Source organism: Cydia splendana, chromosome 5, assembly GCF_910591565.1.
Source record: "Cydia splendana chromosome 5, ilCydSple1.2, whole genome shotgun sequence".
Classification (NCBI taxonomy): domain Eukaryota; kingdom Metazoa; phylum Arthropoda; class Insecta; order Lepidoptera; family Tortricidae; genus Cydia; species Cydia splendana.
In genome coordinates, this window is record NC_085964.1 from 8,889,974 (window position 1) to 8,913,606 (window position 23,633).

The window sequence follows — 23,633 nt, forward strand, 5'->3', positions numbered from 1 at the left end:
TAAAAATTTGGTTATCATTTTACATTAAAATGGAGTTCTAATTTTGGTGGTCATTTACTATTTTTTGGTTTACAATGATTATTTTGGTGTAATTTTCTTTAATAGGATAGCAAGATGTAAAAATTTGGTTATCATTTCACATTAAAATGGGGTTTCAAATTTGGTAATCATTGACTATTTTTGGGTTAATAATGATTAGTTTGGTGTCATTTCCTTTAAAAGGATAGTAAAATGTAATAAAATTGGTAATCATTTCACATTAAAATGGTGTTATAATTTTGGTGATCATTCATGATTTTAGGGTGGTAAAATAGATTTTTTTGGTATTAAATTTTACTAATTCTGGTGATCAGTTAAATAGCAGCCTTAATTAGTACATTATTGTCGAGGCTCGGAAGTAGCTACTTGCAGGCTGAGGATTCGTTTTAAACGGACGACCTTGGGAGTCCGTTTAATTGAATCCGAAGCCAGCAAGTAGCCTTCCAGCCGAGTCATATATAGTGCTTTTCTCAAAAATGGTGCAAGAAATATAAATATCATAGAAATATTTTACAAAAGCAACTTTCTTTCGTATATATTTTCACAGAAAAAAGTAGAAACAATTGAAAAAATTAGCTTTGCCGCCTTTTTATTTTTTTAATACAAAAATAGAAGAGTATAAATTTCTGCCGAAAATACGCCAACCTATTTGAGACAGCTAAATAGTCGCGGTACTAATCATCTGTTTGGCTGTTTAATGGGCCTGTGCCTTCATTTGATATGGCCATTTCAACTTTTAAAAAGTTTGGAACTCGACACATAATGGAATTTGTATGCAACATTGCAGTCCCAAAATCAAGACTGCAATGTTTTTAACTTTTTAATTTTTGACTGACCATAAACTACGCGCTTCGCAAACTATTTTTTAAACGGCAAAGTCGACTTTGCCGTCCATTTTTGAGAAAAATATGTACCCTTTCTAACACTAACAGGCGATCACTGACTCTACTGAGTTAACGACAGGTATTTAAAAAAGGGGGCCGGTACGTACTGTATTTTGTTTTTAAAGTACCTTTTGATGTGTTTTTATGTTGCTGGATTCGTTAATCTATGCGTCCAAAGTTAAAACGGCCGTTTTTGTTTTGAGTTCATAGATCGACGAATCCAGTAACATAAAAACTAGTTTGATGTATTCAAAAGGTACTTTAATACAGTACGTAGCGGCCCCCCCTTTTTTAAATATCTTTCGCTAAATTTAAATAATCACGATTATTTAGCAGTGACTTGACGCTAGTGTGCACGTTGATGGGCTCTTAAATAAAATGTGCCTTGTGTGGTTGACAAATATGTAGGTACGTGACACTCCCATGACCAGCGGGCGACGGGGTACGAAAGACCGCGGGGGCGGTCCCTGTCACACTTAGGTACGAAATTACAAGTGCGACAGAGAGGCAACACGTCGAACGTCGCGGTAGGCCCCCAGGAATCGGCCCCGCCGCCCCTACTAATTTTATAAATGCGAAAGTAACTCTGGCTGTTAGCTCTTCACACTTAAACCGCTGAACCGATTTAGATGAAATTTAAACCCCTTACAAACCCCTCTGGTGTACAATCCCAACGGTAATCGCTTACCATAATGAGATTCTTTTTTTTATGAATCAAATTATGATATATATAGGAGACAAACTAGCAGACGGATCGCTTGATGGTAAGCGATTACTGTCGTCCATAGACACCCGCATCCGCAACACTAGAGGGGTTGTAAGTGCGTTATCGGCCTTTGTTGGGAGTAGGTACGCTCTTTTCTTTTTTTTCGCCTGCTCGTCTGCCTCCTGTAGCATAAGAAATGGTATGCAGATAGTTTTTTTTCACTAATTTGAACAGTTCTGAGCGAGCAATCATTTCATTCGTTCGGTTAATGGGAACAATTGCTTAAAATAGTGGTGCTTACGCGGCTTCAGGTGACACGTGCTGAAAACAGTTACTGTTTTGGGGGGCAGAGTAGGTACTTATAAAAAATAATTTAGCCTAATATACGTCCCACTGCTGGGCACAGGCCTCCTCTCAAACACGAGAGGGTTTAGGCTATAGTCCCCACGCTGGCCCAATGCGGGTTGGGGACTTCTCATACATCTTTGAATTTCTTCGCGGATGTATGCTGTGCCTCACGGTGTTTTCCTTCACTGAAAAGTTAGTGGTAAATATCAAATTATATTCCGTACATAAGTTCCGAAAAACTCATTGGTACGAGCCAGGATTTGACCCCACGACCTCCGGATAGTCCGGATTGAAAGTCGGACGTCAGAACCACTCGGCCACCACCGTTTCTTCAAAACAGTACTTACCTATCAATTACTGTAAAATGAAATGACATTATTCTTCATCTTTGTAGCAAATGATCAATTCCAGTCGTATCAAGATCCCTGCAGTATTTGTGTGGTCAATTTAGTGATTTGATTAAGTCAAATAAAACAAAGTGGTTTTTATAAGAAAATTTTATAGAAATAATTGCACTGTTTACGCTTAAGCTTCTTTCATCATGCAAATAAATACAACAGTTCAGAGATTCAAGCAACATGTTTGGCAACCCGAGTACCTAAAAGTACCTTATAAAATATGTAGCTACAAATCAAATAACACTAGCGATAAGTTACATACCTACTATAATTAAAGGTGAGTTATTCACAACTTTAAATTCATCAATAAAAATATTGCATAGCTAATTATTCATAAGATCATAACGTCGGCTAAAGTCGTAAATCCAATTCAATGAAATTAGGGATTTGCTACCTTAGCCAAAAATACCTAAAGTCGCAAACCTCTTAGCTCCTCCGAGGAGTTACGAGGTTTGCGACTTCAGCCGACGAAGTATATGTTGACTTATTATATATTTCAACATGCATCTATGTGAAACTTACAACTGATGTAAAAAATACTTACAGGTATGTTGGAGATACTATGTTCCAAATTTAGTATATAATATCAGTCAACACTTTGTTTATTTTATATATCTGTTTTTATGAATGATGGTAATATAACTTTGGTAGAGAAAGGGTCGTAAGTCTTTGGCGTAATCAATTCCATGGTGATAATTATAAATATAACATGACATAATCAAGGTATCACACTAGCTATTGCCAAAACATCTACAAATTCTCAAGTTTAAGACCTAGAATAAATTATTATCCTATTCAAACAATAACATAATCTGCTGCCAATAATATAATTCGATTAACATGGTGAGTTCATTAAATGAATAAATCTGCTAAGGCAAATATGAGCAAACAAATATAAGTACTAAACCCTGTAAAGTACTTACAAGCCACTTATTAGCCTAAATATGCATGACAACCTTGTACATGGCAATCTAAGCTTCATAGTCATAGTCTAACAAAGGTAAGCTTACATGGCCAGTGGTGGATATATTTATGTAAGAAACAGCTTCATAGAGAGATTAATTTCCTTAACAAATTGCAGCATTTATGTGTATTTTCATTACAGTAATTACTTCAATGCACTTGTTGCAGAATATGATTATCACAAAAGTATATTTGATTCAGGTGTTTCTTATAAACATCCACCATTGTACTTATAATTAATAGAAAATTTATCCCTTTATTAAATCATGGAATGTCATGACATTTACTTTAGTATTTTAAATAAAAAATAGTTGCTATACAAACACAGCCAATTAGGAAATTATAAAGCTTATCTAACTGGAATGTAAAAAAGTAATAAAAGCTAATAATTTTGACCCTAGACACTAGTATAATCTAGGATAAACAAAAAGCTATCTTGTAAGTACTACTGCCTGATCACAGTGAACTCATCCACTGCAAAGCTACCAAATATTTATACATACATGTTACCATGACATGTAAGTTACTCAGAGGGTGTCAAGTCCTTTTCAGGCTCTCCTTCAAATAATATTTGCTGGAGCAAGTCATGTATGGGCTCAAAAGCCTTGCGACAAGCAGCGTTGGTAGGGATGAGATAGTCATGCATGTCATGGTGGCTGATGGTGCCATCATTTTGAATTAATCCTTTATCTATAGCCACCATTTCTACTCTGTTCATGTTAGTGACTTTTTCCCGTAAAAGTGTATTGATCTTTGCATTCCTTTCTCTCAACTTGTTGGGATGCTGCCCCCGTGGTAGTAAGCTCTGAAATGACAACAATACAATCTTAAGTAATTTGAAATTATAGTATCTGTTTGTTTAAAGTGGATCTGCAAGGGGCCCCTAAAAATAAGATACCATGTTACAAAGCACAGTTTTTTATATTATGATTAACCTTTTCAAAGTCAGATGCCAAAGGAATATGACATGCCCCAGATGCCAAGTGATCGTGATTATTTAAGCAAAATTGAACTTTATGGAGTCCTGCATAAGTGTCTATTGCATAGGCAAAGCTGACGGCTGTAGCCATCGTAGGCAAGACTTTCCAATGATGGCCACAGCCATCTGTGGCGGTTAAAAGGTTAAGACACCAAAAAGGGATGGTGTTCTTTCTAGTAAACAATGTTTTGCTGGAATGATAAAAATGTCAATACTTACAGGTAAAACTATATAAGCACTTGGGTGTTTTTCCCTAATTAATCTGATGATTTCAAAGATGCCTTCACACACTTGTTCAGGTGTATTTTCTACATTGTTAGTGCCCACATGCACTACAATCACCTGTAAAAGTAATACATACAGCGATAAGACCATCTGTTGCTACCTTAATAATAAGATAATTAATTTCACTTAGGCCCACTTGCACCATTCTACTAACCCGGGGATAACCAGTTAAACTTGGAGTTACCATGGTTACCAGTACAATTTGACATTAGGTTATTAGGTTTAACCGCTTTACCCCGGGTTAGTGGGATGGTGCAAGTGGGCCTTATTAAAATAAATAATGAACATATTATGTGTTTCAAATGCTGAGCAGCTCGAAGTATAAACAAACAATGTATCATTAGACATACCTTAGGGTCCACATGGTCCAGTTCTCCATTTTTTATACGCCACAGTACATTCTGAGTCTGATCATTATGGATACTAAAATTAAGGCAGTGAAGAGGAGCAAACCATTGATTCCATACTTCAGTATGTTCCAATGCTTGTAATATGGAGTCTCCTATGAAAATAACATCGCCATCTTTGCCCTTGGCATCAGACAAGAATCGGTTATGCTGAAAAATACACAAAATAACGTTACATACATTTAAATAATCTTACGTTAGGAATTTGTAGAAGTACTAATACCAGTTTTATAAACAGTATTGAGAAGTTAGCAAATGTAATAGGTGCGATGTCGAAAAGAAGGAGAATTACATCCTAGGCTTTGTACACTTCATTATAGTTTTAGAAACTTAGACTTACGATGCTATTCCACCTTCCATCGCCGTCGGTGTCTTGTTGAGGAGCAGGTACAGAACAAGGATTCATTTCCGTGCAGTAAACTAATTGCACCAAACGTAAAAAATTTGAAGCAATCTATTTAACATAAATCTTTCTAAATTCTACAATCTAGAACCTAAATCTATCGATATTATATAGACGAATTAAAAATTAGCGAGCCGAAAACGACAACGAAAAAATGGCGTCCACAGATAATGTACCGCGAATTTACCAAGCAACAAGCAGTCATGCGAGTAAATAAATTTAATAAAGGAAGATCTATCATTTTTCAATTTGTTTCTGAAATGACTACAATATTATAGTTATAATCATTTTGCGGTCCTAAAACCACAAAATATTTGTTTTGAGCTATTTTGGTACGATTTGCAGAGTAACTACAAATGTACAAAATATTTATTTGTTTTTGAACATACCCTCGGTGAATGTCACCGTCATCTGTCACTGTCAGTTTGATTTGAGGTTTCATTTCAGATCAGATCCAAATCAGTCCAGGGTTTCATCTAGTTCCAGGTTAAATTTATTAATTATTTAGCACAGCACAGTTGTTTATATTGTTTTGGAAAAAAGACCCTTCGGTATAGAGTATATTATAATATCTTTTATTTCTAATCTAAGTATTACTTCACGAAGTTCAACTTTATTCAATAATCTGGTAGAATTCCCAATTAGTAGGATTCATTGAAGCTGCAAGTAAAACTACTTTTTAAGGATTGCAATAAAAAATACAAGAAACCTTAATTAAGAAATGGATCAACCCATGTCTCTAGAAGAAATTGAAGCAAAACACAGGAAGGAAAAGAAAGAATTGCAAGCTCAAATACAAGGGTTGAAAAAAATAGCTAAAAACGATAAGAGTAAGAAAAAAGAATTAACAACAGAAATAGCTAAATTAGAGTCTGAACTAGAACTCCGTCACAAGGAGGAGCTGGCTGCACTTGAGGATGCTCCAGGGGAACCTGACGACACTGCATCTCTTGAAGACGAAGATGAAGTACCCAAAGTAAAGGTTAGTAAAGCTCAAAAACGACGGGATAAAAAGCAACAACAGGAAAAAGAAAGAGCAGAACAAATAAAATTACAAGAAAAGGATAACCTACATGGACCAAGAAATATTGAAATTCAATCAATAATGAATAAATTAAAAGAAAGGAAGTTGTCAATATTCTCAATACCTTCTGACGGAGATTGCCTTTATCAAGCTGTGGCGCATCAACTACTTGCTACTAGATCTAAAACAGTGTCGGTAGAAGATCTGCGGAAACAGGTTGCAACTTTTATGAGACAAAACAAAGAAGATTTTCTCCCATTTATGAGCAATCCAAATACATTTGAAATGCTCTCTGAAAGTGAATTCAATGATTATTGTGATGAAATTGTAAACACCAAGGTGTGGGGTGGCCAGCTGGAGATTCAAGCATTATCTAATTCATTGAAATGTCCCATCAATGTAATCCAAGCCTCTGGGCCAGAGAGTATAGAACAAGGAGCGGAGTTTGCAGGACCTCCATTAATCATCACATATCATAGACATATGTACAAATTAGGGGAGCATTATAACTCAACCCAGGCAATATGTGAAAGTGATAGCTAAGATGAATTTTATAGTTTCACTCTCTTACAATATTTAGTTTACTTTTTACTATGTATACAGAATTTTGTGTTATTAAATTGCTATAATTTCTTGCTATATTTCATTAAAATATTCAAAGACCTTAATATCCTAGGTGGGGTTGTTATATATTAACAAACATGCATCAATATGAAGCAATTTCTTAGAAAAATATATTCCTAGTCACTGCACATTTAATTTACTAATTATTCAAACTTTTAAAAAGGCGGGATTCCATCAGTGTGCGCCACAGTGCTGTACAAGCTTATTCAATACAAAAATCCATGTACCGCACACTGGTGGAACCCAGCCTTAATACATTTGTTACACAGCGTTTTTTTTCTACTTTGTAGCGAAGTATTTCCCTAGTAGGTAGCTGGAAGTGAGAGTGAAGAATATAACTAAAGTTTTTAATAGAATATAAACAATACTTTTACTGTTTTATTTGTAAGCAAAATCAAGGATACTTATTACAAGGATATAGTAAATAATAATTAAGAAACAAACATCAATGAAAAGACAATAAATATAATTTTCTTAGGTTTAAAGTTATACTCCATTAGGAGCCTCGGGTGCAGCCGCATTGCCGTCTTCCGTGTTGTGTTTGTTAGGGTCGTCAGGCTTCATTGCTGGGAACAGTAGCACCTCCTAAAACAAGTAAATTAATTATAAAAACAAAAACCCGACCGCTACACATATTTTAATGGTCTTTTCACTAGCCTTCATTTGATAGTGATACGCATATTGCTATAGTAAGATAAAAAAACAAATCCCCTCCCCCGTTTTTTCATATGCGGGCTCCATTTTCCAAATTTACGTGAAATTTACATAGCCTTTGTCTCAATTCATCCAGTACGGCTACCACCAGTTTTGACATTGACATAACGCTCACGTTTACGTAACTTACTTTCTATGCATCTCGCTCGTACTCGCATATGCGAGCAATAGTGCAAGCGAGATGTACAGAAAGTAAATTACGTAGACGTGAGCGTTATGTCAATGTTAAAACTGATGGTAGAGGCTCTGGTCACAAGTGCAAAAGCAAGTAAAAAAACCAGATATAGAGACGACTTCAAAGAGATTCCTTGCTAGGATAAGTTTGCCTTTACGTTTTTTTATTATCTTGTAAACAAAGCAATTTAGCCTTTCCATGCACATTTTTGCATCTCATCAACAAGTTGCTAAGTACTTGCCTTGATATTATTCGAGTTAGTAAGGAACATAGTGAGCCTGTCGACTCCCAAGCCCCAGCCGCCCGTGGGCGGCAGGCCGTACTCCAGCGCCGTGCAGAAGGCTTCGTCGGTGGGCGGGGTCTCGTCATCGCCCGCTGCTCGGTCTTTGGCCTGCTGCTCGAATCGCTCCCTCTGGGTTGCTGGGTCATTCAACTCCGTGTAAGCGTTGCAGATTTCTTTCTTCATTACGAACACTTCAAACCTGTGACATTAATATAATATTATAAAAGTTCATCCTTCTAATAATTCCTATGAAATTGAAAACTATAAAACCGCTTTTATATACAGTTAAGAGGTAATAAATAGACAACACCCAACTAAAGTGAAGGAGAGCATGAGAAACCATTCTACGTCAACTTAACGTTATAAGTACTGCTTTTAGACTACACAATTTCTGGGCCTAATTTGTAGAATAGGGCACAGGGCAGTGTAAAAGCAATTAGAACACAGTACCAAACAGTACGAAAGGGGTCGGCAGTCTGCGTAACGGCAGAGGCACGGTACTCGAAAAATAGGGCCCGGAAAATTGTGTGGGAAAAGTGGTTTAAGGGATATAGGGTCATTGCGCTAGTTTTCGTCCACTTGACTATAAACTTTCATTGCTGCACTAATTTGGACTTATTGCAATACTTAATATCGAAACAATTTATCTATCTACATAAAAATTATATTTCACAAGAAGCAAATTATTAATGAAATGTATTATTTGCTAAGCGAATTTGAGAAGCAGTGGTGGCCGAGTGGATATGACGTCTGACTTTCAATCCGGAGGTCGCGGGTTCAAATCCTGGCTCGTACCAATGAGTTTTTCGAAACTTATGTACGAAATATCATTTGATATTTACCACTAGCTTTTCGGTGAAGGAAAACATCGTGAGGAAACCTTCATACATCTGCGAAGAAATTCAAAGGTGTATGTGAAGTCCCCATTCCGCATTGGGCTAGCGTGGGGACTATAGCCCAAGCCCTCTCGCGCATGAGAGGAGGCCTGTGCCCAGCAGTGGGACGTATATAGGCTGAGATGATGATGATGATGATGATTACTTGCTAATCCGTCAAGTGGACGGAAACTGACACAGGACGGTAAACTGACGCAGTTACCCTACATTTCAAGTTAGATAACTTTAAAAAAATAATGACAAACCTTTCTGTAAGCCCAGGAATTTCCCTGTGATATTTGGACAGTGGGCTCATGATTTGCGGGTGGTCCAGGATGAATGTTGGGTTGATGCATTTGTCTTCTAGAAACTCTCCTACTAACTTGTCCAGCAGTCGGGCAGTAGTCCTAGGAGGTGGGCATTCAATCTAGAAAGGCCAACAATAGTTAGATTACTTCAATTCTTCTTCTTCTGCTGCCATGCCCTAGCGGGCGTCGGCGGCCACCTTTGCAAAGTCTTCTCTATTCTTCAATTCACTTCAATTGGTATTACATTATTTTAAGCTGGGTACCATCGCCCACACTCTTAACTGTCCATTGGTGGACCTTATGCCTTTTGTAATAAGGTCCACCAATAGACAGTTAAGAGTGTTGCTGTTTGTACATATCACTTTCCCAATAGATAAAGCATAATTCTTTAAGAAAATGAGTTGCAAGTGCCTTTATGATTATGTAACCAAGTTATACCCATCAACTACCATAGTTCGCATTAGCCATTTATCATTTCTTATTTGCAGGATCCACTGCTCTTTAAGTGACTTAATTTTCATAGAAAGTGCAAGACTTACGAGACAAAATCCTATCCTCCTAAGGCCCAGCCATACAAATGAAAAATCCAGAATTTGTCACTGAAATTTGAACCTTTAGTGCAGGGAATAGAGTTGATTTCGGTTTTGTTTGAAAATTGATCGAAACAAAACAAATGCGACTCTGTTCCAATTGAATATGATTTAAATTTCATCAGTTTCAGTAGGATCTTGGGCCTCAGGAGGCTATTGGGAGCAAGAACACCTTGAAAATCAAAGTCAGAGACAGATCACATTACCTCATGCTTCTCGCACAGTTGGCTGAGGAGCGTGTTGGCTTCAACAGTGTCCAGTTTGTCAGCAGGCGGCAGCTTCACCTTGAGGACACTCTCCAGGGTAGAGATCATAGGCACTCGCGCAAATGGAGGAGTGAAGTCTATCTCTACTTCTTCTCCTTCAGGCCCATCTGGCTGGTATTTTACCTGTAGTGTTCGAAGTTCGTGCGTATTACAATAATGAAAACAAGATTTCAGTAACATGATGTGTGTGTATTGTATTCTATTCTTGCTGGGGCATTCCACCATGATCACCAGTATAGTATATGGATTTATAAGCATTAACTCTAGTGAAATTGTATCATCTAAATCATCCTACTACTGCAAGCAATGAAAGCATTTGCTTTGCAGTCTATTTAGCACTTTCTTATATCGTAAGAAAGTGCTAAATATTGAATAATTTTACGGTTTAGACTCAGTTGTTGTAAGTCACTCGCGCGACATGTTTCGGAGAGCCTAGGTCTCCTTTCTCAAGCACTAACAGTGCGAGCAGCGTTCACGATGGCCGTAAAACAAGTGAGTCTAAACCGTAAAATTATTCAATGTTAAAATGTCTCAATTCAACAGTTTAAATTCGACTAAGTGCTAAATGTGGCGTAAAATGAAGGAGGCCTACACCTGAAGGGTAGAAAAGGGCTAAAGAGAGAGAGAGAGAGAGAGAAGTGCTAAATAGACTGCTCTTTACCTTGTATGATCCATGGATGCTCTTAACCATACCAGAAAGCATGGTCTCAGTGATGTTCATCAAATCATTGTAATCAGCATAGGCCATATAAAATTCACAAGTAGTGAACTCTGGATTGTGAGTCAGGTCAATGCCTTCATTTCTGAACTGCCTTCCAATTTCATAGACGCGATCCAAGCCTCCTACTACCAGCATTTTGTGGTATAATTCAGGGGCTATTCTCATGAACAAGTCCATGTTGAGATCATTGTGGTGTGTGATGAAAGGCTTGGCCGTGGCGCCACCGGCAATCATGTTCATCATGGGAGTCTCTATTTCAAGAAAACCCATGTTGTCCAGGAATCGTCTTATGTATGCAATGATTTTTGCTCTTGTGTAGAATGTCTGCCTAACCTGTTAAAATAGAATGAAACATAGAAACACACTGTATCATAAGTTTCAAAAATATATGACATAAGTTTCAAAAACAAATTATTGAAACTAATTATTGGTAATGAAGTTATTAAACCTGTTATTTATTTAATTCATTTCATATAATGTGAATTATGATATGTAATAGCAACCATTTATTTACCATTTATCTACAAATATATATTCAAAGCAATGCAAGCAAGTTCCTACAAATGCACATTATCAATAGCGATAAGAGTTGTTAACAATTTTTTAGTCTTAAGTTTTCATGTTCTTTTCATTTCTATTTTGGTGCATGATTAAGAATATTGTATGACAGTTTATGACTTTTAAGAGACAGAGTCCACATTACAAGTATTACAACATTAACACTATATCTAAACTAATAATGTGCCTTTGGTAAGATTTTAAAAATGCAATTAATACTTATAAATGACCATACCTTATCATTCAAAATTAAATCTAAATATCTCTTCCTAAATCTTGTTTCTTTGTCCTTAAGACCAAAGTGCAGATGCGGCAGCATGTGCAGACAGGGAGACAGCAGCTTGATGGTTTTGGGCACGATGGAGAGTTCCCCCTTCTTGGTCTTGCCGGGATGCCCCACACAGCCAATGATGTCGCCTCGCCTTAACTTGTCAGTGTCTGGGGCAAACTTGTCCTCAGACTCATACAATTTGGCATTAGCCATCACCTGAAGAAAAAAGGAAATGGTTGTCTATATGCATATGCATATTAATCATTATGTAACTACACTGTGAAAAATTTGTTATAAAGGTTTAACCTTTGAATGTATAATGGCTACCTAGGTTCAGTCAAAATTATAATTTCAAATACAAACCAATAAATGCTCTCTAGTGATTTAGCTGGTTTTGCCTCAATTGTCATCAAGATCGAAAATATATAAATAATTTATAAATTAAATAAATATTTATTCACCTGATGCAATATTGCACACATGTGGTACAAGAAAGGTTAATCATTGTAATGCTGTAAAATTATCCCTGAATAAATATCAAATTTAAGTTATTTATTGTGTCATTACCTGAATTTTGAACCCCTCTGCTCTCAAATCATAAAAGATCAGTTTGGCTCCAGACTCCCTAATAGAATGAACTCTGCCGGCAACACTCAATGTAACATTCTCAAGTACTTCTCCATTTCCTAAATTATTGTACTTGTTGATGAACTCCTCCAGAGAAATCGTAACGTTGAACTTGTGCGGGTAGGGGTGCTGGTCCTTGGGACCCTCCTTGAGGGCTGCCACGGCAGCTGTTCGCAACTTGTAATACTCATTTGGACTAATTTCCTCTTCATTAACCTTTGACGCTTTCTTTTCCGTATCAACGACCGGTTGCTGAGCGGCTTTTTCCGCCTTCTCTTTAAGCTTCTGCTCCGCTTTCATACGACGTTTCAATTCACTGAAGCAAAAAAAATAAAATAGTATTTAGACATCACAAATACATACATTATTAAATGAATGCTAACCGTTTGTTTACTGCAGTCGATACATATGCGAATCGGTTGACCGTAAATGTACTCCTTTGAGCTAGCAGCCCCGGCAATGCTGCGAGAGCCTTCGTGGCGAACATGACGGTATTTTCTTGGAAATGCCACACAATACTCACTTCTTTGACAACTTTTCGCCTGTAGCTTCAGCCATGGCTCTAACTTATGATAAATCTTAAGTTGATTATCTCGCTTAATTGGCTCAATATGGTAAATTAGCTACTACCAATTAAAAGTTACGATTTTTAACCTAAAAATAAATTTTCGAAACGTTGATCTGTCATGCTACGAAAATATTGACAGTTCTTTTTTGTATTGCCAGGCTAAGAAAACTTGAAATAATTAATCCCTCGATAAAATAAGTTCGCGAAATCAATTTGTTTTTGACATAGAAGGTAGGATTGTATAGAAGTGGTATACGCGTGCCACCGTGAGGGTCAAAACATAGGCAAATGCGACACTGTGATTGGTCGAATTCATTTGTTGCCCACCATTATCCATACTAAAAAAAAGGTGGGGAACAAATAAAATGTGAGACTGTGACAAGGACAAAGAATAATAGCTCTTTCGCTGCTACTACTACTGAAAGATACATAAGACTATCCCGTTCTGTCAGTTACCCCCACCACTCATGCCAGATCCAGGTATATCCTAGATTCATGGTTTTTGACTACATAATATATAAGATGGTCAAGCAAATCTTGTCAGTAGAAAAAGGCGCTAAATTCAAATTTTCTATGAGACAATATCGCTTCGCGCCTACATTTTTCATATTTGCCGCCTTTTTCTACTGACAAGATCTGCTTGACCATCTATAACAAGGGCCCAACGTTTTCTGTTCTCTTTCACGTCGCAGCAACTAGTATCATTTCTCTCTCCTCGCTCTTTTAAAAATGCCGTTTGTCAAAAAAGGACAACCATACTGTTGACAAGGTGGACTTCATTCAAATCAAGTGTTGCCTTTCTTGATGCGCCCAGGCTGTGTATGTGTGCGTAAAAGCGTATATGTGTGCTCTTTTAAGGATGTGAAAAGTCGATTTTAATCATGTTATATATCGATAAACGCTACACAGCGGAACGAAATAGCGATTAATTGAAGCTTCAATATCTTCGTTAAACATAAAAATAATTGAAATGCTAATGGATAATGAATATATTATAATATAATAATATAATTCAATTATTGCGGAACACCTATTTTAGGACGTATTCATGTATTTTAATTAAATATCTGAACTTTCCCTTGGTTCCCTGCTGGGGCGTGACTATAAAATTGTGATCTGATAACCACAATAAAGAATAAAAGCGTTTTTGGTAATTTTAGATATCGTTAAGCCTTTGAAGTAAAATTAAAATTGCAAGAAATGTCGATAGTTTATCGATATGACTTTATCGACATGGCTACAGCAACGTGGGCCTCATTGTTAATCGTACACTAAACAAAAGTGGCAACAGTGACAGCTCGCTGAGACACCGTCTCTATATATTATAAGTCTATGATCTATAACTCTATTTTGGTGGTTTTGTATTTTGCTGGCAACACAAAACTGTTTCAGTAATAGTTTAATCCGCTGAAAATTTAAACAAAATTATGTATTTTAATTTAATCAAACTGTACACTGTATTTTTAACTATTATTTCTGTTCATTAAATTAATATGTGATTATAATAATTTTAGTAAATGTATAAAAAACTATTAACGTTTCAATAAAATGTAAAGTTCATGACATTCATTTTACTGGCAATATTTGTATTGACATCACAGCTGTTCGTTCGTTTCGCCTGTGGTCTAGGGGAAATTGTAATAATTTAATCTGAAAGTGAGTTACACTTTGTTCTGCGCGTGTATTTACGAACAACTTCAAACCATCAGTGCAACAATCGACCTATAAAGCTATCATTTGTGCATCTACGCTATTTTTGTAACGTATTTCATATTTGACAAATCTCATTTTTATTTCCTTTGCTATCTCGTGAATAATAGTTTAAGTACCAAATAATGCAGTGTTCTTGAGTTTTTGTGTTTTACGCCGTGCCATTGATTGCAGGTAAAATCTTATGTAGACAGAATTGCTTCGGTCATCTATCCAAATCATCAAAATACTATGCCTCTGTTTGGTAAGTCACAGAAGAGCCCTGCGGAGCTTGTGCGATCTTTAAAAGATGCAGTGACTGCGCTGGAAAGGGGTGACAAGAAAGCAGAAAAAGCTCAAGAAGATGTGAGCAAAAATCTGGTATGTGAACTGTCATATTGTAGGTGTATGTATCAGTATGCATAGGTTGTTGACAGGTACTGAAGTGTATTATGTTTGTGATAGGTGTTGATAAAGAACATGCTGTATGGGACGTCGGATGCGGAGCCACAGACAGATATCATTGTGGCACAGCTAGCTCAGGAGCTGTACAACACAAACCTGCTTCTGCTTTTGATTCAGGTACATAAAATGTTTATAGTTTTGTTTTTATTGTAAACATAATGAGTACTTTATATGTTTTTCTAGTAATTGGGTTATCTTGTGCAACTAATTGATATGTAAGTGTGATTAATACTTTCTTAGATGTGTTTCATTGATTGCATATGAAATCAATATTGCCTGACTCATCATTTATTAAATTTAATCGGGTTAATATGAATAATTCTTTCTGAAAAGAAACTTGTGATGTGGAAATAAATACATTTAATGAAATAACTTCTTTGAAAAAATTTAAATAGTTGTTCAATAGCAAGACTCATTGGGGAAAAATGACAGTGTTGTGTTAAGGAAATTAGTAGCCATTTACATATCATGCTCTAAATATCCATAAATGTGTAATGTAATTTTTTGATGATGCACATTTCAATGAGATCATAACAATATTGTCATTACTCTAGTATGGGTGCACTTTGTTAGTTTATCACTGGCACATGGGATTAACGAAACTAAACATTTCCATGAATATTTTCAAAGCATAGTAAGGAACCAGCTTTACGATTAAAGTTTATAAGATTCTGTGCCTACTTTGAATGTATTTATTAATATCTATTTTTCCCTTTGTGTCATCCTCTTCCAAAGCTTTCCAATCGGTGTCTCTTACTTTTTTCGCCAAACTCCTCCATCAATGTTTTTGGGCTTGATCAACAAGTTTTGTTACACTCTTTTTATCTTATTTTATATTGGACTCTACTAAGTCTATCATTCATAGTACAGTCAGCAGCACAAAATTCAGGTATTCAAAATTACCTTGACACACTCTTATTCTCTTAACAATAAAGTCGTGTCAAGATAATTTTGAACACCTGGCCCGCTTAGCAACTTCTGTTGCTGACTGTACCATAGTTTTGCCTAGTCCAGAGTCACTTTTTTGTTTTACTGTATATCACTTATTTTTTTACTCTTTGATTTGGCTAATTTTGGCCATTTGAACTTAGAGTTCTATACTTTGTTTATTTTTTTCCATAAATATTAATTGCAAAATTTATAAATGCGCTACAAGCCTCAATGAGGCTATTAATCGTTTATTTTATTCTGCAATTTTGAGTTATGTATTTGTAAGAGTGGGATAAAATATAAATTAACCAATTGAGGCTTGTAAAGTTTCATGAATATAAGGGGTTAAGAATTCTTGAGTCTAATTTCTGGTTGTAAAAAATAAAGCACTTCTGTATAGTTCGTTTTTTTTAGCATTAGGTAAACAATCTTGATGTGTCTTTTAATTGAAAAACACATTTTAAAAATAAGTTACGGCAAATATGTAACAATTATGAATCTAATACGATCATTTATATTTTTCTCCTTTCATAAGTAATAGTTACTGATTTTTAAAAAGCGTTTTTCAATTAAAAGACATGTCAAGATCGCTTACCTTCTTTCAAGTTCTTTCTAATGCTAAAAAAAACGAACTATAGTTTGGACTTGTATAAATTTTGTAAATTATCTAACTCTGGAACTTAAGCACTCAGTAAATATAAAAAATTTCAGAACTTGAACCGCATCGACTTTGAAGGCAAGAAAGATGTGGCGCAGGTGTTCAACAATGTGCTCAGGCGTCAGATCGGCACCCGGTCACCAACTGTGGAGTACATCTGCACCAAGCCGGAGATTCTCTTCACCTTAATGTCTGGGTATGTATTAACACTTTCGCAACCAGGCAAAATTTCAAACAATACCCCAGAAACCGACAGTACTCGCTAGTCGGGCAACGACGTGCAACTCAATGCCGCACGCCGCGAACCCGCTAGTCGGGCAAGCGGCGGACGCTCAGGGCTGTGCCAAGTAACTTTCGTATAAGTACGTGGATAAAATTAAATCTGCTGTCTCATCTGTTTAGGCTCCCCGTTTTGTTCTTCTCCTAATTCTAACTCCTATTGATACATACCCGTGTATGCAATTTCACGTAACCAACTAATAAGAATTTTTATTTTGTAATCGCATTAGGTAAAGTAAATAAAAATACAAAGTGAAGTAATAAAATATAATAATCAACTGTACCAACTTTTCGACCACATAATAATCAGAAGACTTACAATTTTTTCTGTTAGTGGCAGTGGCAGCCCTGAGGTAGTGAAGATGCAATGCTTGCCCGCCTGTCGGGCACTTCGGCGTCGCGTGTAGGTTTATAGCTCTTGCCCGACTAGCGGGTATGCCGGCATCTGAGTAAAGTTTACGAGTGCCCGAGAGTCGGGTACGCGGTGTCGAATGTGTTAACAATACCATACATACTTTAATATTGTGGCGGTGTAAGGTGCATGTTATTAAATGTATTTTGTTTTTACAAAAAAAATAATAAATAAATAAACATATTCACATGGATCTAAAGTTTTCATGGGTAAGATATTAATTTGAAGAGTTTCAATTAATGTGGTTTGATGATCAAACTAAATATGCTTTTGCATAATATTTTGCAACTTAGGGGCTATTCATAAATTACGTCATTTCAAATTAGGGGTGGGGGGGTCTGGGCATCAGATGATGATGGTAGCAGACTTAGGAGGAAACGGGGTTATTCGAAGCATGATTTTAGGATGATTTTAGAGGGGAGGGGGAGGGTCAAAAATCGTCAAAAATCGATGACGTAATTTATGGACAGCCCCTTATAACAGTCATAATCCATGCGCGCACATCTCTTCCAAACGCTTTGATAAGAAAGAGATTTCAGTTTAAGCCCGATTTAAATGGTTTTTGTTACATTACGGTCACTTCATTGTACTCTGTAGTTACAATATATGTATCTAATAACTATTGTATGAAAGTTGTTGAACCATCGAAATGGGGCTTTGTCTAGGTTGTGTAAATGTCGATTTTAATCCTCTATATCCTTATTTATTTTAATCCTTAATGCCCACAAGCTGGCAGAACCTACAATGCACAAGAAAACGTATGTGGACTGTAGAGGGCAGCACTTGCTTTGGCGTGAAGTGTCAATGTAGAGTTATGTGTCCGATTCAGGCCACAAGATGGTGAGGGTCTGCCAACGCGCACTATTACCAGTTGTAAACTTGTAGGTAACACAACATATTGACTGTCTGCAGGTACGAGCACCAGGAGATAGCGTCGAACTGCGGCACCATGCTGCGGGAGTGCGCCCGATACGAGGCCCTGGCGAAGATTATGCTGTACTCAGACGATTTTTACAATTTCTTCCGTTACGTAGAAGTTTCCACTTTTGATATTGCCTCAGATGCCTTCTCTACTTTTAAGGTGGGTATATTCGATTGTTGGGTTATTACCGGGTTGATGATGAAAATGAATACTTGTACCAATATTTTAACTTTATTTGTTTGTTACAAACATAATAACAACCAATGTACAATATATTCAAGACGTCTTCACTATAACTTGTCCGTAGTCCGTACTCGAACTGGCCACTTGTCACTGCGTACCCGCCTTTTTATAACAATACAACATGGCGGGAACCAGTGACAAGCATGTGTCAATTGATACTCTTTTATAAGCTAATAATAAATAAAAGTAAGAATGATCAAAATATAAGCTATTAATAAATAATTATCCTTACACGATGTATTCAGGTGAAGTGGTATTTCTTATTCGCTGCATTTGTGCTTTTAGTTGTTTTAGTAATGGCAGGTCGGTCAGTCCAACAGAGAGCGAACCTGCATAGCATAACGCGTCCTTTTCCGACGTTTGTGTGAAGCAAAGGAATATACCACTGTCAGTACAGTGGTTTAGGTATTAGTTGTCAATATATTAAAAGAATAAAAGGAAAAATACAAAATACATAGGTACGTGAATTAGCATACAAGAGAGATGGTTGGTGTGTGGCGCACATCTCTTTCTTCTTGCTCCACAAAATGTTCAGAAAGTGTGCATTCAAGGACACAACTGTTTTCATGAAGTACTTGTAGTAGTGTGTTGTTATTATTATTTAATAATTTTAAATTTAGCCGTGCCAGCGCTAATCAGAATGTTATTCAACAGTAAGCTCATGGTCTTAAAGTTTACAAATTATGTTAGCATTTGCAACATACATATACTTACATATTCTTAAAGTGTGTATAATGATGGTGATCTGGGATCATAATTAATGCGATGACGCCACATCTTTTGTACTTTTCTATCTGTGAATTTAACAATCTTACACATTAATTCATTGTATAATGTATCATATTTATAGATAATGCTATTATTTATTATGTTTATCAACAAGCATTAACTTAAAGTACTTATTTTTAATTTGTTCCAGGAATTGCTAACACGTCACAAAATGCTATGTGCTGAGTTTCTAGAAGCCAACTACGATAAGGTGTTCAGCCACTACCAGCGGCTGCTGAACTCCGAGAACTATGTGACCCGGAGGCAGAGCCTGAAGCTGCTCGGGGAGCTGCTGCTCGACCGGCACAACTTCTCCATCATGACCCGCTACATCACCAACCCGGACAATCTGAAACTTATGATGAACATGCTAAAAGAGAAATCACGCAATATACAGTTCGAGGCTTTCCATGTCTTTAAGGTACTTCATAAAATAATTCTTTTAAATATATTACGCATCATACATGTAGAAAGGCCACCCAACCGTGTCAATAGAAAGTGATCCAATATATTCTTTATTACTGGTACACACGACACTCAATCGTTTATCATGCAATAACTTCGCAAATAATATATACATTTTTTCTGCCCATATTTAGAGTTGAGTAAGCAAAATAGCAAAAACGGAATCCTAATTGTTTCGTCATGCCCGCCCGTCCGTCCATCTGTATGTTCGTATGTTACAGTCAATTTACTTCAATTAATTTCAAAAAATAAAACTTAATAGAGTTAGACCAAGCTAAGTTGGCAGCGATTTTGATAGCCCAGACTGTGCAAGTGTTATTTAAACGTCATAATATCTCCAGTACATAGTCGGTAGCCCCTATGTTATGTCGCTTTACCTGTCGTTCGTCTTTTAGTTAGGACGTATACAATTTTTTAAAAGTGTTTAATTATGTTGCATTTTTGTCGTTCCAGGTTTTCGTAGCCAATCCAAATAAACCAAAACCAATATTGGACATTCTGCTAAGGAACCAGGACAAGCTGGTGGACTTCCTAACCAAGTTCCACACGGACCGCTCCGAGGACGAGCAGTTCAACGACGAGAAGGCTTACCTCATAAAGCAAATCAAAGAGCTCAAGCCGTCCGAACACTAACAATTATTGCATTTCATCAGCCCTTCCTACACCACGTTAGTTACAGATGCTATTATATTTAATTGCTTAAGCCACCGGACTGGCGGACTAGCTCAGTTAACATTGGAATTAGAAACGGAATTTACATTTGGTCTGTGATGAGAGGAAGAAAGTATATTTGTGCTACGAGCAAATTAACATTTTTAATAAAGATTTAGGGATTAATGTTATTTTAATGGTTTGACTTATGTGTTTTGTAAGTTGTTTAAACCATTTTTAGTTATATGACGTGTGAGCGACGAGTCCGGAGTCACAGTCGATATGTCGCGTCAGAATGCTCCTCGCCCGTATTTTAGCAGCACAAGGATATTTCTTAGAAAGGAAAAATGCAAGTACAGGCTACTGAACTACCAAAATCATTCGTGCAGTGTTTAGGAGTATTTTGATATACGCAAGACATGAACACAATAAGTATCTAGTATTGAATGTTTTGTATACGTTATAACGCCGGTAGGGCCATCGTTAATTAGTAGGAACCCAAGATCTACGGTATAGGACAAGATTTGTACGTGACATTTTCGAAAATAGTTTGTTTTTAAGTTTCTTTTGTATCTAGATCAGAAGTATAAATTGTTGAACATGAAGTATATTTTATATATGTATTGCGAGTATTGGTTGTATAATTAATCTATACTTTCAACACTACTTTGATGTCGTTAACATTATTTATGTTGCATAAATGCTTTGTAGTTATTTGGATGTTTTAATAAGATATGCTAAATTTGCAGATAGATCTCTTTAGTGTTTCTATGCAGATTGTAAAAAATGTATTCAGCTATTTACTTTAAATTCATAAAAAAATACTTATTGTAAGCAAATTTAATTAGTTATCCACATTTCGGAAGTACTGAATTACCCTATAACAATAAGACGATATTTGCTAGGATACACTTGCCTCTTTGAATACCTATACAGAGAAGTGAGGTATAGATCCCATCATAAAAAGTCGGTTTGCAATTTGTCCAAATATTTTAAATGGCTGAATAAAAAGTCGGTTTGCAATTTGTCCAAATATTTTAAATGGCTGAATTCATTTTCTAGGAAGAGTCGCATAACAGTCGTAATTTTGACATACCTAATGTAAATCGATTTTATTTTGTCAACATCATTAATGCAGTTACATTCTATCAAACTGAATAAATTAAGATATTTATATTGATTCACTTTTAAATTGATTACTTATTCTCATTATTTCTACCATCACCTCTCAAGCAACTGGCTCTTACAGTCGCCACCAGATATATAGGAGCGGTAAAGGTGTTCACAAATATCTGTACAAGCATCTGTCAAGACGTTAAAATGCATGTTCAGATATTATTGAGCATTTTGGCTGTTTTGACATATCTAATAGCGACTGTACAAACCTTTGGTGGATTGGCTTAACAAAGTCTTCTATCCCGTGAATCCTACGAGCGAAAAAATAACCCTCTGTAAGGGCCAGTTGCACCAACCACAATTAGCGGACTGATCAACGGAACGTCACTCAGCAGTGAACTATGAAAATATGTAATGTGATTTAGCAAGGGCTTAAACCCTTTTCCAGGCCGCACCAAACTACAAGGTTTTTCCAAAAAATGCAAATATATTAAAATTTATGCAGCTTTGATGATTCATTTAATGATAAGTAATTTTTCCCGAAAGATCAATCGAATATGAACCTTAAATCGGATTCCTAAGGTTGGAATTCTATTGGCGAGTATGTGGTCGCTAGGTGCACTATGCCTGGAAAAGGGTAGTGGAGAGACAGTTTGGTGCATGCGACCCTTATTCTACTTCGTGCCTACAGTGACGTTATCTCTCACAATTACATACATTTGTAGTTGGCGCTTGGCGACGTGTCCGTGACACCTAAAGTATCCTTTCAGGGTTTTTCTGTGTCGTCAAGGCAATGCTTTATTTGTTTGGCAAAATTGTATCATGTTATTAAGCTATTCTCTTATTATCTCTAAGGTTCTACGGTGCCACAAAATAGTACATTACGATACAAGTGCGAGAAGTAGGAAATTCGCAACGATTGGCGATAAGTTGAAACACGTCCACTGAAATGGTGGAGTACCATTTTACTCCCGTTAGCCTCAGTTTCCGGTAATTTCCCCGTTTTTAGTGGAAACTGGAAAGCGGGCATCAAAGTCGACAAAAAGAAACAGCATTTCCAGTTATAGTTATTTTATTAGACACGAGCATATTATTTAACCCCGCTGTACATCATGTATGATAGTAATTATCTTGAACTATCCAATTAGAATATAAATATTTACAAGCATATCTGTCAAATTTGGAATTTTGGATATAGGTACTTTTTAAAATTAAAAGGTCTATAGTTGGATGGTTATTTCCCAATATGAATCATATCACAGACTTAGTAAGCGCCCCAAACTTTTCAGATAATTATTTATCTAAATTAAATATTTCATCTTTTGGATTCGTATGACATAGGGTAAGCAGTCAACGTCGTCACTGAAAATATCAATATTTATAAAATTACCGTTAATGGATCTTAATTTTCCAAAAACTTACCACAGATGAATTTTGATACTTCGATCTTACTATCAAGTTCTTCTATCAGTACCGCGACCCTGTTTACTAGCGCCACGATTATTTTCTATAACATGCAATAGTGAACCTTGTTGGAATGAAATAAGGTTGATTTTAAACTGTAATCGTTGGCGGTGTAAAGATTCAAATGTACGTAAGAACCAGCGGTTACCTTCTATTCGTCCCATAGACATATGAAATCCTACTGTTTAACGTTTGTACAAAGTGTTTGTCCCTATATAACTCTTGGGAAGTGCCCACGGCGACCAGTTAGCAAATATCGGTACACAAAATATGCAATAACAGTCACATTGTTTAGGTACTGACACGGGAACTGCCATTAGATTCCTTAATATGTACACTTGGGTTATAATTTAGAATAATACATAAATCTATTTCAATTAATAATACATAGGTAGGTACATCATATAAGAGTTATGTATTTAGATTTGCTTTAGGCTACAAAAAAGCTGGAGCGAATATCAAGTAAAAACAAATAAAGTGGTAAAAACACATTGGCCGAATCAAATAAATATACCAAAACAGAACTAAGGGTAATATCTGTCTATATTTACCCTG

The 23,633-nt window shown here is 36.3% G+C and overlaps 4 protein-coding genes across 6 annotated transcripts; 2 read left to right on the top strand and 2 right to left on the bottom strand.

Moving 5' to 3' along the window:
• Positions 1–2,460: 2,460 nt before the first annotated feature.
• LOC134790602 (platelet-activating factor acetylhydrolase IB subunit beta homolog) lies at positions 2,461–5,596 on the bottom strand. The gene is made up of 4 exons (XM_063761455.1): positions 5,350–5,596; positions 4,953–5,159; positions 4,537–4,659; positions 2,461–4,143 (listed from the first exon to the last, which is right to left on the bottom strand). Exons 1-4 carry the CDS (start codon positions 5,413–5,415, stop codon positions 3,862–3,864), a joined length of 678 nt encoding a protein of 225 aa, XP_063617525.1. The 5' UTR covers positions 5,416–5,596; the 3' UTR covers positions 2,461–3,861.
• Positions 5,597–5,939: 343 nt separating this feature from the next.
• Positions 5,940–7,057, top strand: LOC134790697 (deubiquitinase OTUD6B). The gene has a single exon (XM_063761599.1). It carries the CDS (start codon positions 6,134–6,136, stop codon positions 6,977–6,979), a length of 846 nt encoding a protein of 281 aa, XP_063617669.1. The 5' UTR covers positions 5,940–6,133; the 3' UTR covers positions 6,980–7,057.
• A 454-nt stretch (positions 7,058–7,511) lies between these two features.
• On the bottom strand, positions 7,512–13,129 carry LOC134790603 (lysine--tRNA ligase). Of its 2 annotated transcripts, none has more exons than XM_063761456.1 (8): positions 12,972–13,129; positions 12,389–12,764; positions 11,786–12,037; positions 10,933–11,325; positions 10,212–10,394; positions 9,374–9,534; positions 8,191–8,431; positions 7,512–7,645 (listed from the first exon to the last, which is right to left on the bottom strand). In XM_063761456.1, the coding sequence occupies exons 1-8, from the start codon at positions 13,004–13,006 to the stop codon at positions 7,547–7,549; spliced, it is 1,740 nt and encodes a 579-aa protein (XP_063617526.1). In that variant the 5' UTR covers positions 13,007–13,129; the 3' UTR covers positions 7,512–7,546. The 2 variants fall into 2 exon arrangements, with proteins under 2 accessions (XP_063617526.1, XP_063617527.1); XM_063761457.1 differs by lacking the exon at positions 12,972–13,129 and adding an exon at positions 12,832–12,965.
• Positions 13,130–14,594: 1,465 nt separating this feature from the next.
• Positions 14,595–21,678, top strand: LOC134790604 (protein Mo25). 2 transcript variants are annotated; one of them, XM_063761458.1, is made up of 7 exons: positions 14,595–14,672; positions 14,901–15,086; positions 15,171–15,287; positions 16,812–16,954; positions 18,362–18,530; positions 19,534–19,803; positions 20,301–21,678. In XM_063761458.1, exons 2-7 carry the CDS (start codon positions 14,958–14,960, stop codon positions 20,478–20,480), a joined length of 1,008 nt encoding a protein of 335 aa, XP_063617528.1. In that variant the 5' UTR covers positions 14,595–14,672; positions 14,901–14,957; the 3' UTR covers positions 20,481–21,678. The 2 variants fall into 2 exon arrangements, with proteins under 2 accessions (XP_063617528.1, XP_063617529.1); XM_063761459.1 differs by having other exon boundaries at positions 14,640–14,774.
• The last annotated feature ends 1,955 nt before the right edge of the window (positions 21,679–23,633 follow it).